At 31.1% G+C, this 15,178-nt stretch overlaps 1 protein-coding gene across 1 annotated transcript; it reads left to right on the top strand.

Moving 5' to 3' along the window:
• The first annotated feature begins 10,024 nt into the window (after nt 1-10,024).
• LOC21395194 (probable alpha,alpha-trehalose-phosphate synthase [UDP-forming] 11) lies at nt 10,025-13,946 on the top strand. The gene is made up of 3 exons (XM_010111093.2): nt 10,025-12,263; nt 12,531-12,804; nt 13,366-13,946. Exons 1-3 carry the CDS (start codon nt 10,288-10,290, stop codon nt 13,702-13,704), a joined length of 2,589 nt encoding a protein of 862 aa, XP_010109395.1. The 5' UTR covers nt 10,025-10,287; the 3' UTR covers nt 13,705-13,946.
• The last annotated feature ends 1,232 nt before the right edge of the window (nt 13,947-15,178 follow it).

Raw genomic sequence — 15,178 nt, 5'->3', positions numbered from 1 at the left:
GTGAAAAGCTAGCTGTTTCAATTATATCACAACTTTTCTAATGCGACCTGGAAAGTGAATTGGATTGGTTGGCCTACACTTCAAAAGGACCTAACTTGGTGGAAAGAAGAAGAGAATTCTCATGAATAAAGACAGAAAGCTTTGCTTCGTATTTCCCTTCCAAAAAAAAACAAAAAAAACAAAAAAAAAAAAGGGAAAAGCAAAGATTTGCTGAAAGCCTATTTGATGGTTTGGCCTTTGCATTACAATTTTCTATTTTTTTTTAATTTCTTAGATTGTGTTTCTTCTTATTAAATAACAGGATTTAGGTTCCAAAAAAAAAATGTCATAGTTGTCAATTATTACTTGGTCGAGGCGCTGGCAGGCATATTAAACAACTTGAGCGACAAAATGGATTAAATGTATGCAATATCTCTATCTATAACTATATACCTATATATATATATATATATATATATAAAGAGTAGATCAAGAAACTTATTGTTCAAGTTCAAGAAGGTTATTGTTGAGCTTTGGTAGTCCAAAACGCACCGTTTAGTGCTCTCCTTTCTTTCTTTCTTTCTTTTTCCTTTCATTTTTTTCTTTCCTTGATAAAATTTTTAACCTTTTTTTCCTATCTTTCTCTTGCCTTACTTTTTTTTTTCTCCATTTGTCTATTATAATTTATTACCGTAACCATTTAAATCTTTATCTCTTTTTAAATCCATCATTTTTGTGTTGTATCTTTTCTTTTTCATTTTTTAACTTTATTTTTCTACCATTGTATTACAGAAATGATTTATACCTTTTTCGGGTGCTTCATTTTTTCCTTTATTTATTTTACCTCCAATATTCTCCTATCTTTTTTTTTGTTCCTCTTTAATTTCCTCTACATTTTAACTTTATCGCTCTCTCATAAATTTCTAAAACCTTTAACCTCAACAATCCTCACCAGAATAATCTCTTTAATTGTGATCAATCATAACATCAATTATTGTTATTTATGTATTGAGTTCGTTTCACTATTTATTCCTTGAATTATTTATGTGTGTACGTATCTGTCTTTATGCTTTTAGGTTTGTTTGAACTGAAAAACGCAATCAAAATTTTACTTGGTTAACGAAATATATAGTTTTGACTCCTTAATTAATAAACTATCAATTTTCAAACTGAATTTAACACTATAATAATATGTAACGGTTTCAAAATGATAAAGTAATTAAAAAACAAGTTTTGAGAAAAAAAAATTATCATATGAAATAAAAAGTCCAAATGTGTCACCAGCCTAAATCCTTTTTTTTCTTTTATGGATGTATTTGTTTCTTTTACTATTTAATCTTTCATAAAATCCTAATCTGTTATACTTTACTTGTGCTACATCAAAAACTATTTATGCAAATAACTATTTTTCTTGCTAAATTACCAAGTAAAATTTTACTTGTATTCATTATGTTTTATTCATTATCTATGTTGTAAAAACGTCAATTATAATTTAATACGTGCACATAACCCTTAAGGCATACTATTCACCTTTCATTGTCCAATATGAATTGTTTCGTGATTTGCCCCTCACTGTTTTTCTTATTTTCATTTTGCGTCTCTCATTTTTTTAATCATTTTCATTTATTTCTAACTCCATTCTTTATATTTTATTTTATTTCTTTCTATTTTAACTTTCTTCTTTCATTCTTTTGTAACTCTATTTGTCTATGAATATCTCTTAAACATGGGGTTTCACCTTTTTTTTTTTGTTTCTTCTTTCTTTTTTTTTTTTTGACATTATTTATCTACCATTGTCACTTACACTAATATTCTCCTAATTTTTTCTTTTATGTTCCTCTTTCACTCTCTTTCTCTCTTAAATTTCTAAACCTCAAATCTAAAATTTTTCATCATAGTAATCTCCTTGTGTTTTTTTTTTTTTGTTATCTTAATAATTTGTAATCAATTTAATCATATAAACTTTTCATTTAGACTATTATTTATAATCGTTTTAAATTTCTTAGTAAACTTTTCTATATTTTTTTTATATTCTACGTTAGTAAAGTTTTAATTACAACTTATATGTGCATCACACACGTAGCTAAACAAATGAAAATGACATATGTATTAAACAACCCTTTTCATTAATATATGAAGAATGTATTTTTTTTTTTGGTAAGCAATATTGTAATTGGTCTAGTTGAGCTGGGATATAGATTATTCTTTTTATGGTAGATGCATACAAGTAATTAATTTCTTGCTACTATTCAGACCAATCTACATTTATTTCTTTAATGAAAATATATGAAAATAAATATGTATGTATATAATTGAGTTTTCAATTGTTACATTTCTAATAGTGACTCATATCCAATATTATTAATTATCACACATTTTTAATTAATTATCTAATTTATTACAATCTCACCATCTATGTCATACTGTCAAAACAATAATACCCGGCACATCCAGATATATATATATATATGTGTGTGTATATTATATAGTACATGCACTTATATATACAGTATTCATTCAAATTAACAGAAAACCAGTATAGCTTAAATAATTTTAAAACAGTTCCTACATTAGCTTAATTAGTGAATGATTTTAAGTTAATAAAACTTATGCCCATAAACTTTGTCGGTGGTGTGTTTTTTCTTGCTTGTGAAAGTTTGTCTTTACTTTAACTTCTAGACTTTAAAAGTGTAACATATGATGACACTTTAACCCTAATTCATCTTCAAACGAAATTTTATGTCCAAACTCGATTGTTAGGTCTATTGATAATTAGACACATAGCTCAAATTAGTCTTGAGAAAATTTAATTGTTCTCATACATATCTAACTAGCAGTGTCCTTGGGTACTTGTGAGGCAAAACAAATATTTGATAGTAATAATTCCATTGAATTAATCAGCGAAAAAGGGGGGGAAAAAAAAAAAGAAAACATCCACTCAATTGTCATAATATTTAACTTCGATATAGTTTTTTATGATCTGACGGAAAAACAGTGATATAATGTGTTTTGTACCATATCATATCAATTATCCCAAAAAGTGTTTAATGTCTCGTTCATTTTACCGATTTGAGTTTTTAATTTTAGGTTTCTACAGTAAAAAACCCTCAGAAAATGTCACATCTAACTTTTTTGCTACAGTGAAAATCTCTCAGAAAATGTCACATCTCAGCTCGAATTGAAAACTCAAATCCGCGAAATGAACGAGACATAAAAAATTGCGGCAGATATTGGATTATAATGTTACCATAACTAATATTGTAACTAATAGAAAAAGAAGAAAACATGCCCAAAGGGCACTAATACTATAAGCATCCAAGGATCTCCAGACCAAGTTCAACGTCTTTTAATTAATTAAAAAAAAAAGCGCGTACTAGGTCATGACAGCAAATAAACTTAAATATTGGTTTCGCCGGAAAAAAAAAATAGGTTAAAAAAAACTAAATTCAACGTATTAGATCATCTTATTCTTTATCTTTAATGTGTGACAAAAGGAATTTGTGCCAAATAAACTTAAATATTTTGATTCGCCGGAAAAAAAAGGTTAAAAAAAACTAAATTCAAGTGCTTTTTTATAATCTTTTTGCTCGTATTAAATCATCTTATTCTCTATCTTTAATGTGTGATGGAAAAAATATGTGCCAATTATATGAGTCTAGTTTCAGATAAATCACCGTGTATATAATTTTGCAAAATTTATTAATCGATCAAAACCTTCGATATTGAAGTAATCAAAGATTCGAATCTCGAAACATCTGCCTCGTTCATTTCACTGATTCGAGTTTTGCTACAGTAAAAAGCTCTCATAAACAGTCACATCTAACTTTTTTGCTACAGTAAAAAACTCTCACATAAAATCACATCTCAACTCAAATTTTAAACTCAAATCAGCGAAACGAACGAAGCATAAAAGAAGAAGAGAAAAAACATCTTTATCATTACACCGATCTATTTGGTGATAATCAAAATTGGAGTTCAAAATAAAGATAATAACTAAATTGAGCTTTTTTTAGTAGGATTATGAAAAAAAAAAAAAAAAAAAAAAAAACTACCATTAGTTTTTTATTTTTAGTCTTTCAATTTGTATCAAAAAATCTACTTTATATATTTTTTAAATTTAATATGATTTTAATTAAATTTAACTCTCCTAAACTTTTATTAATAGTAGAACTGTCTTACTAAAAAAAATTATTAAAAAAAAAAAGATCTATGTTGCGGGTGGGTCCCGCGTAATATAAGAACATAATTATATTGTTATATTCTATCTCCAGCCTTTTGTTCTCTCTCAATCTCATCTGACTCAGGCCACGCAGTGACGTTTGTTTAAACACTACAGGACAATATGGCCCCCACGTTCAGCTTTGCTTAAAAAATGACTACATATATATCCTTGAAGATAAAGTGGGTCCCATTGGCCAGGCATGCCACGTTGCATATTTTGTGGGCCCACTTTGGCCCCCTTAAGTCTTAAATATATCTTTTCTATTATTTTCTTGGATAATAATTTCTATCTTCTGTTCTGTTTATCTCCTCTTCAGTGACCAATCCTTCACCACTCCAAAAAGGTTCTGGACGATGACATGGGAAAAAGGTCAGCTCAATTCGATAGCGACACGTTCACCAATGGGGTCCATCCACGTGGAACAAGCAATGAATTAACAGGAATCATGTGAAAAGGAGGTGAAGATGTGAGAAAATTTCCTAACATACCTGTTACCTAACGCTTCAAAGTCTCTTTTATAAATAACTAGGTTTGCAATCAATTAAAAAGTTTATTATTTATTGAATAATAAAAAGTTTATTATTTATTGAATAATAAAAATTTTATTTTTATAATTATTTAAAAATTTTAAATTTATTTTAAAAAAATATATGTACAAAGATAATAACTAACTAAAAAATATTAAGCAGAGATACATTTAAAAAAATTATTTTAATTAATTAAAAATAAAATAAAAATATATGTGAAAAAATTACTCTTATAAGAGTAAAGTGAAAAATAATATATTTTAAAAAATTCACAAAAAAATAAAGATAAAAAGATTAAAAAAAAATAAATAAATAAAAGAGCTAGTCACATGACAATCCCATAAAAAATAATTTTAATTTTTTTATGCATTGTTAGATAATAATTATTTTTCTGGACCTTTTCAAGTATACCAACCCACAGATAGAGATTAAAAAATCATACATGATAAATAAATTTAATAAAAACCTAACAATTAAAAATTTTAAAATTATGAGTATTTATTTTTTCGAGTCTAACTAAAAAACTCTCTTATTTTTTTAATGAATATAATAATGTCGTATTAACAATTATTGTGATTTCGTTGTCAGATCTTATCCATATCTTGCGGACGGAAATATTGAAAACGTGCCAAAAGAGATTCAACCGGTAATTAATAATAGAATTTGACTATCTACATTTTAAATAAGGTTCCCAATAAATTAATGTGATATTGTGTCACATCAACTGCAAAATTAAGTAACTAGTGGTTTGAGATTTGAATAGTCTAGCTAATTAGTCCTTTTGCATATTAATCGATAAGCTTTTCTGTATGATTGTTGATTTTTTTTTTTTTAAGGGATATGATTGTCGATTGTTGATAAGCTTAAAATCGATCAATACCATGATTTTCTACTCTTTCTTTTTGTGACGTCATAATTAAGAAAAGCAAACAAGCCGTACGTTTTATTTTTAATGGAAATAATTTGCATGCCTAAGTCATGTCGGGCACTTGCAGGATCAACCATATAAATAGGAATTTCTCCTTTTTTTCTTAAAAAAGAAAAAAAAATGAAATTGGGGATATGCACTCTATCTCCCTAGATAAAAAAAAAGGACTATATATGAAATTACGACTTGGTTAGACGTGTAACTACAATTAAACATGTTTTCAAATTTTCAAACCAAAAATTAGAAAACAACATATGAAAAATCTTACTTAAATTAAAATTAGGGTATACCTGTAACTAAAATTAAAAACGTTTTCAAATTTCAAACCAAAAATTAGATCATAACATATGAAAAATCTTACTTAAGTCTAATAAGCTGAAATAATACAAGTAGGAATTTCTTCTTTTTTCTTCAAAAAGAAAAAAGAACTTTGAAATTGGGTTATGCACTCTACATAAAAAAAGGACTATATTTGAAATTACTATTAGGTTATACTTGTAACTACAATTAAAAATATTTTTTTAAATCTTCTGAACAAAAATTAGAAATTAGCATATGAAAAATCTTCCTTAAGTCTAACAAGGTGAAACACCCTTTTCAACCTTAGGAGAAATAGATATTTTAGGAACTTGATTTAATTAATATTGCATTTTTCATCGCTTACTTAATTTGAATTAAGTTTTTAAAAGGGTTTTATACCGAAGAGAATACTCACTAAGAGCGTTGTTTCTAAACATTTGATATGATTAAAATTAATATCAATAAAAAAATAAAAAAATTACGAAACGATTCCTCATAAATATTTCACGATTAAAACATAATCATACGAGTTTGATAGGTTTTCATACTCTACAGTAAAATTCTCCTTCTAAAAATAAATTAAAATTTAAAGCCAGATATATACATATATATAGGTCTCGTTCATTTTACCGATTTGAGTTTTCAGTTTTAGGTTTCTACAGTAAAAAACTCTTAAAAAATATCACATCTAATTTTTTCTGTTACAATAAAAAACTCTTAAAAAATATTATATATCAACTCAAATTAAAAATTTAAATTCACGAAATGAACGAAACTATAGTCTCTCACGTATTAATCCGGATCAGATCTCAATTTGAAATTTGCAACAAACAGTCCAAACACGCCAACCATAATACCCCTTTTTTTGAGACAAGAAATTTCCCCCTATTTTGTGAACCAGCCGAGGTGTTTACCTAGAACCGGACCATGTGATGATGTGATGTAATTGTACGGTAATTACCGCACCAACCAGCCGAGGTATTGATGCGGGGCCCATCCGAGTCAGCAGTCAAAGCCATCCGCTCTTTGACTACAACCACCCGATCACGCCACGTTTCCATCCTCGTAAAGTCGTGGCAATTCCTAGCTAGAACCACTTCTCAATTTTTCTCTCTTTTTCTTGACAATTTTTTTTTTCTTGCGTGGCCAGAAATACTTTTATTTTATGTACAAAACCTTTTAGCGTGAGACTAAATAAAATTCAAGTTACCGTATTCTAATACCTTTTTTTATGCTTTTTTTTTTCTATTCGTTTCTTTTTTTTTAAAATAATTTGCATATCAATTATTTTTAATAGATTACACGTGTGGCTTAAAATTATTCTCATTTTCCTAATTATTATTATTATTTATTATGTTTATTTATTTTTAAGTTATTTGTAGTTTAATTTTTAGCATCATTTGCACTGAATTTATTAGTTCGATGCTACACAGACAAAAATATATAAATAATTTGTATAAATTGTAACTATTTTTTTACTACCATCTTATACCAACTTTCTCATACTACTCACATAAAAATATTGTAAATAATTATAATAAAAAAATAAATAAAAATGTGCTAAGCTAAAATCAAATCAAATCAAATCACACCAAATTAAATAAAAAATAAATTCAAACAAAACATAATAAAACTAATTAAAAACGCAATAAAATAAGTTAAAATCTTTTTTCGGTAAGAGGTATCCTTTTATTCTTCTTTCACCTTTTTTTAAAAATAATTTATACAATCATTATTTTTAAATGAATCACGCACGTCAAAGACTAGTATTAAAAAAAAGAGAAATGACATAGGATAACAAGAAGCATACATGTGTCATATTTGGAGAGAATTTTTCCCTCGTGTAGTTTTTGAGTCAAAACACTTATTTAATTTTGAGATAAAATTATTTTGGTATACTAAGTTATAGCGAAACATGTTCTTAATATTTTATGTTTTTAATAATATTAAAGCGATATCTGGATGTTTTTAAAAATATATTCTTAGCATTTCAAAGTTGATTTTTGAGATGTAAAATAAACTTAGTACCCTTCTATTTAATTCGCCAAAAACTAATAAATCTAAAAAAAATCACGAACATCTTTATTTTGTTATTTTCTTTTAAATATTTTGATGTTTTAAAATATTTTAGATTTTTATTTAAAAAAATATTAATTTTTATTTAATTAATAAGAAATGTAGTTTTGACATTACATATCTCGAAAATTAGCTTAAGAGTATTAAGAAGATATTTTAAAAACGTCAAGGTACTATTTTAATATTATAAAAAATATAGGTACCAAGAGTATGTTTCGCTATAAAACAGAGTACCAAAATGATTTTATTCTTTAGTTTTTAGTGTCTCAATTGTTGTCTAATTAATTATATTATGACACATCATTTAATAAATTTAAATAGTAAAATAAAAAAATTATTCAAAAAATATTTTAAAATTTTTAAATAATATTGACACAATCTTATTAATTAAATAACATTTTAGACAGTGAAATTAAATAAGTGATTTAAATTTTATTTGTTTTTCAAGATTTTTCTTTTCCTCCAATCACTCGGTTACCATTAAAGAGTGGAATACCGGGATTTTTAGCTTTGTGTACGTGTCGCTCTCACAATAAAGAAAAAATAGACAGACAAAAAAGATTGAAATGAAAGCAAAAAAAAAAAAAAAAAGTGAATGTGATTAGAAAAAAGAAAAAAAAAGAAAAGCAATTTTATGGCGCCCGTCCAATACAAGTACAATTTCGTAATTCTGTTGTGGAGTTATATATTATAAAAGAAAAAAAAAATGATCTTTTGGGAGTTTATCCATTACTCAATTAAGAAAAAAAAACTTTAAATTTGCTTTATGTACAGTAATATTAGATTTCCTACTACTATTTTCACAATATAATTTCCTACATTATTTTATTTTTAAAAAATACTGTATTTATTTGAAACAAAATAAACGTGGAAGAATATATTTTTTTAATTTTTTTTTCGTTTTTGTGAAGGTATAATAATATGTATAAGAGGTAATAAGTGACACAAACTTCCCCTTAAAAAAAGAAAAAGAAAAAAGAAGTAACACAACCTTGATGTTACATTATTATCGTAAGACTAAACGAAAAAAAAAAGAAAAAAAAAAGAAAAGTAAAGCGTTTTTTCTTCTTCTAATTCTATATGCTCTTAATTTAGCTCCAAATTTCACCTTCTTAAAAAAAAAAAAATAAATAAATTCCACTGATTTGGTCTTGAATCCCTTTCTCGAAATAAGCACGTATTACACAATTGTTATCAAAACAATCCCATCAATTGGTATTTTCCTTGTTTATTTATTTTTTCCTTTTTTTTTTTTTGTGTGTGAAGTGAGTAATAATCCATGAAACGAAGTTGACATTGTCATCTTATTTAGAAAAAAATAAAAAGAAGTTGACAATTCCATTTAAACGAAAATGTAACAAAGTTGACATGTCTCATTATAAAATGGAAAGACAACGCCATCAGAAAAAACGAAAAATGGAAAGACAAAGCAGATGAGTTCTTTTATTGTTGTTTCTCTTTCTCTATCTCCCCCTTTTATAAACATCACACGGCACTAATTCAATTGTGTAAGTCAATATTATGTATTTCATCTAGAAAAACAAGAATAATGTTTTCATGTGTGAATTGACGTAATAAACTCCAACACTTACCTAATAAAATTTGAAATTTTTATAATCATTCTTTTTATTATTCCATAAAAAAGAAAAAAAGAAACGACAACATCCAAATATTTTGACCAGCAAAAAAATCCAAATATTTTCACCAAAATAATAATAATAAAAAAAGCCTCTTACCTCATACGACAAGCAGCCAGAGTCATAGAGAAAAACAGAGAATTAGGACGAAAGTCGGTTACAGACACAGTTAGCACAATCCTTATTCACTACCCTCGACCACACCAAACAACAGTGAAGTCTCAATATCTGATTATCTGTCCACCCTATTACCCAATCTCAACCGTCGTTTTCACTACCCCACTTTTTACCGCTTCACGTACCAAAATTACACATATATATTTCTTTCCCAAATCCTTCTGTTCACTCTCGTTCTTATCCCATTTCCTCTCAGAAAGTTTCCCTTTTAGAGCTCTAGAGAGAGAAACAGCAACCAATCTCTCTCTCTTTCTCTCTCTTTATCTATTATGGAAAGTGTATCATCGTCGTCTCCGATCTTCATAATCCCCAAGATTCATTTTCCTCTGCAACACCCACATATAAATTAAAAAAAGAAAAAAAAATCACCTCCCACAAAAAACCCAAGAAAAAAAAAAAAACCTTTTCTTCTATTTTCTCGCTGGTTTTCTCGTCCCAAACATGTTCTCGGGATCTCCCTTAGACCATCTAAACCTCCTCTCCCTCGACGACTTCTCCGCCGCCGCCACCAACCGTCTTCCCAAACTCATGATGACCATCCCGGGAGTCCTCTCAGACTACGACGACGAAGTCGTTTCTCCCCGACCAAAACGCATCGTCGTTTCCAACCACCTCCCGATCAAGTCCTCCCACGATGCCTCCACCGGAAAGTTGTCGTTCGAGCTCGACAACGACAGCCTCGTCCTCCAACTCAAAGACGGCTTCCCCTCCGACTCCGAAGTCATCTTCATCGGCTCCCTCAAAAACGACATCGTCGTCGACCCCTCCGACCAAGACGACGTAGCCGCTTACCTCCTCGAGAAATTCAACTGCGTCCCGACTTTCTTGTCGTACGACATCCAGAACAAGTTCTACCACGGTTTCTGCAAGCACTATCTCTGGCCTCTGTTCCACTACATGCTTCCCATGTCCCCCGCCCAAAACGCCCGGTTCGACCGGGCCCACTGGCTCGCTTACGTCTCCGCCAACAAAACCTTCGCCGACAAAATCATGGAGGTCATAAACCCAGATGAAGACTACGTTTGGATTCACGACTACCATCTCATGATTCTACCGACACTTTTGAGGAAAAGGTTTTATCGTATCAAACTCGGGTTTTTCCTCCACAGCCCTTTTCCGTCATCGGAAATCTATCGGTCTTTGCCCGTCCGGAACGAGATTCTTCAGGCTTTGCTAAACTGCGATCTCATCGGGTTTCACACGTTCGACTACGCCCGACATTTTTTGTCGTGTTGTAGTAGAATGTTGGGTTTGGATTATCAGTCCAAAAGGGGTTACATTGGATTGGAATATTACGGAAGAACCGTTAGTATTAAGATTCTCCCCGTGGGAATTCACATGGGTCAGCTTCAGTCGGTTTTGTCGCTGTCCGAGACGGAAGAGAAAGTGAGGGAATTGAGAGAAAAGTTTAAGGGTAAATTTGTTATGTTGGGTGTTGATGATATGGACTTGTTTAAAGGGATTAGTTTGAAGTTTTTGGCGATGGGACAGCTTTTGGAAGAGCATGAGTGCTTGAGAGGGAAAGTTGTTTTGGTTCAGATTACGAACCCGGCGAGAAGTAAAGGAAAAGATGTACAAGATGTTGAGGAGGAGACTAATTCCATTGCTGAAGAGATTAACCGAAAGTATGGAGATGAGAATGGAGATTACAAGCCGATAGTTTTCATTAAAGCATTCGTTAGTACGCTCGAGAAGGCTGCGTACTATGCGATTTCGGAGTGTTGCGTTGTGAATGCGGTGAGGGATGGGATGAATTTGGTGCCTTATGAGTACACAGTTTGTAGGCAGAGCAGCCCTGTTTTGGACAGTGCAATTGGGGTTGATGACGATGATTGTGGACCTAAGAAGAGTGTACTAATTGTGTCGGAATTCATCGGATGCTCGCCGTCTTTGAGTGGCGCGATAAGGGTCAATCCTTGGAACATCGATGCCGTCTCGGATGCCATGAATTCGGCGCTCACTATGCGGGATGAAGAGAAAATACTGCGCCATGAGAAGCATTATAAGTATATAAGTTCTCATGATGTGGCCTATTGGGCTAAGAGTTTTGATCAAGATCTTGAGAGGGCTTGTAAGGAGCATTATTGCAAGAGGTGTTGGGGGATGGGTTTTGGTTTGGGGTTCAGAGTTGTGGCGCTGGCACCGAATTTTCGGAAGCTTTCATTGGACCGCATTGTCTCGTCTTATCGCAAGACCAAGAGCAGGCTGATCTTGTTGGACTATGATGGAACTATTAGCTCACAAAGTTCTGTTAACAAAGCTCCTACTGAAGAAACTATTAAGATGCTGAATCAGTTGTGCAGTGATCCGAATAATGTCGTTTTTATCGTCAGTGGAAGAGGAAAGGATTCTCTAAGTGATTGGTTCTCTCCTTGTGAGAAATTGGGTATTTCAGCTGAGCATGGTTTCTTTACAAGGTACCAAAATTATCTTTGGCTATGCAGGTTTTATGTTTTCGTTTTTTCCTCTGTTATTAATCTTTTGGAGCTTTTTATGCTGGGAATACCTATCGTTAATGCACGTGTAATCTTGTTAAAATCATATCAAAATAAAATATATATATATATATACACAGAACTGATAGTTTTTTTTCTACAGAAACATAGCCTTGCTAGTATGATATCTTTTCATAAAGTATAGAATTCTCCTAATCTTTTTTATATTTTTTCTTTTTTCTTTTTCAGGTGGAGTAGGGATTCTCCATGGGAGACTTGCTCTATAACAATGGACTTTGATTGGAAGAAAATTGCAGTGCCAGTAATGGAGCTTTATACGGAGGCAACTGATGGTTCTTTCATAGAGCAGAAAGAAAGTGCATTGGTTTGGCATCACCAAGATGCTGACTCTCATTTCGGGTCATGCCAGGCTAAAGAGCTTCTTGACCACCTTGAGAGTGTGCTTGCTAATGAGCCTGTTGTGGTTAAGAGAGGTCAACACATAGTTGAAGTCAAACCTCAGGTATATCAAACACAACTTCTTTTGGTAGATTTATCGCGACTAAATGAGAAAATGTTTTAAGAATTTCGTTTTAAACTAACCATAACAAATACATACCTTGTTTTTTCTTTTTTCCCGAAATGTTGCAATTTCATTCTATATTTTACCCATCCGTTATGTTCTACAAATCGTGTTAAAATTTTCTATAAGGAGACATTGTAACCCGATTTCTAAGGGAGGATATGAAAAATGTAAGGATAATTTTAAGCGTGATTTATAAAACGTTAATGCATTTTGTAAAACACAAAGATATGTGTAGCATTGGGTGATGCATATCATTTCGATAAAATAAGAGGTTTTTGTTTTTCCTATTAACCTATGAATAAATAGTTCTGAGATTGCACACTAAATATTTATGTAGTACATATTTACTGACTAAATAGCAAGAAAGGATACGTTTTATCTGCAGAATGTTGTCAAATGTTCAAGAATTAATTCATGATCAAGCTATTTAACGAGTTGAAGTTATTTTTGTCCGTTGATTTTCCCGGATTATCTGATGATCTTTGATGGACATTGCAGGGTGTGAGCAAAGGCTTAGTTGTTGAAAGCCTCATCTCCACAATGCAAAGCCAGGGTAAGTCACCGGATTTCGCCCTGTGCATAGGGGACGACCGCTCCGATGAAGACATGTTCGAAACCATTGCCCGGTCATCCAACAAGGGCGCCACGTCCTTGCCGGCCATTGCCGAGGTCTTTGCCTGCACTGTTGGTCAGAAACCAAGCAGAGCAAAATACTATCTTGACGATTCGGATAAAGTCATCAAGCTGCTCCAAGGCCTTGCTTCTGCTTCAGCCTCAGCCTCAGCTCAGCAACAACCAAAATTCATTTCTTTCAAATCATTTGAAGGCTTCCTTTAGAATGTTTCTTCACATAGAATTTTAGATCTTGTGGGCCCTTTGGTTTTATAGCGCTTTGGTGATGTCTGATCTTATCTTTGTTAGGAGAGGGTAGATATTGTCCTTTTACAGCTAAATGATATTACCTTGTACAGATGATGATAGTTACATTTTTACAGGGTCCATCTGAAAAACGAATACTTAGAATACTTTTTAAAAAAAAAATAATAATAATAACTACATTTTATGTTCTTACAGGAAAAGTTCAGTCTTCAACTTTGTGCCTGAAAAACAATACTGCAATTTATTTGCATTGACAATCATAAAAGGAGTACAATGCGGCTAGTGATTTTTTTCTTCTTCTTTTGAGTGTACAATTTGGTTTCTCTTATTTTTCTTTGGCTTTTGGTTTTGTCAAACGCTTTTGTTGGCGAGTCAAATTTGGCGTATTGGCTACATTCTTAGCTCGTTTGGTAGAGAAGTACTATAGAAATTGCAGTTTGCTTTTAATTGTTTTTATAATGTGAATAGCGAAGAAATAATAGTAAAACTCAAATTGGTGAAATGAATTAGTCTTAACGTTATTTTAAAACTGACATTTAACCATTTGGTTTCCATTTGTGGTTGGCTTGATTTGCGGTTCCATTTCCTCAAAATCTAACAAAGTTAGGTTCGGTCACCGAAGAAAACCAAACATTTCAGATTTCCTAATGAAATAATTAATTCTTCTTATGTCTTCGTCCTGTCTTATCTTAATGATGACTATTATTCCACAATGGAAATGTGATAAAATTGTGCCCATTTATATCATTCAGCCAAACAAAGTTTACTTTTGTAAGCAAGACGAAGGAAAAAAAAAATGCAAATGGAAGTGCATTTTTTTCCTTACAGTTTCTTATCAGGAGACATACATTTGTCAAGTAGATTTAAAACTATAATTAATTTTGTAAGCAAACGAAAATAAACAACATATTATATGGATGGTACACCATTACATGGTTCCGTCTTGGACTACTGACTTTGACAAGTGGGAGCAAATCCAATAAGGGGTGGGTTTGGTATTGATTTTGGGAGAGAAAACACACTTATTGAGATAACTAAAATTTAAAAACTTGTTAGGTAAAACAGATTTTTGAATAATTTCTTCCCAATCTGAAGCTAAAAGTAGAATCAGCCTAAAGGCTGATTCTCATTTCAGCTTATGCGAGAATCAGTTTTGAGGGTTTAATAATTTTTTTTTCCAATTTTACCCTCAATGAAATCTGAAATTTACAACCTCAGAAACGCATTTTCATTTCACAATTCGGTATCTCCTCCTTCCTTTCTGTTATCTCTCTTGTCTCCTCTACAAAAAAAATTTTGAGTTTTGTCTTCTCTCCCTCTCTCCGTTCGAAGCGATCTTCCCGGCTCCGTTTGCCGGTCTCTCTCTCCGTTGGCCTGTCGGAGCTCGTTTGGTTTCTCCTCCGCGTGATTGTCGGTTTTCCGGTCTCCCCTC

The sequence above is a fragment of the Morus notabilis genome, unplaced genomic scaffold (genome assembly GCF_000414095.1).
Source record: "Morus notabilis unplaced genomic scaffold, ASM41409v2 Scaffold703, whole genome shotgun sequence".
In the NCBI taxonomy this organism is placed as follows: domain Eukaryota; kingdom Viridiplantae; phylum Streptophyta; class Magnoliopsida; order Rosales; family Moraceae; genus Morus; species Morus notabilis.
Note: the sequence above shows the minus strand (reverse complement) of the source record. Positions and strands in the feature narration are given on the sequence as shown.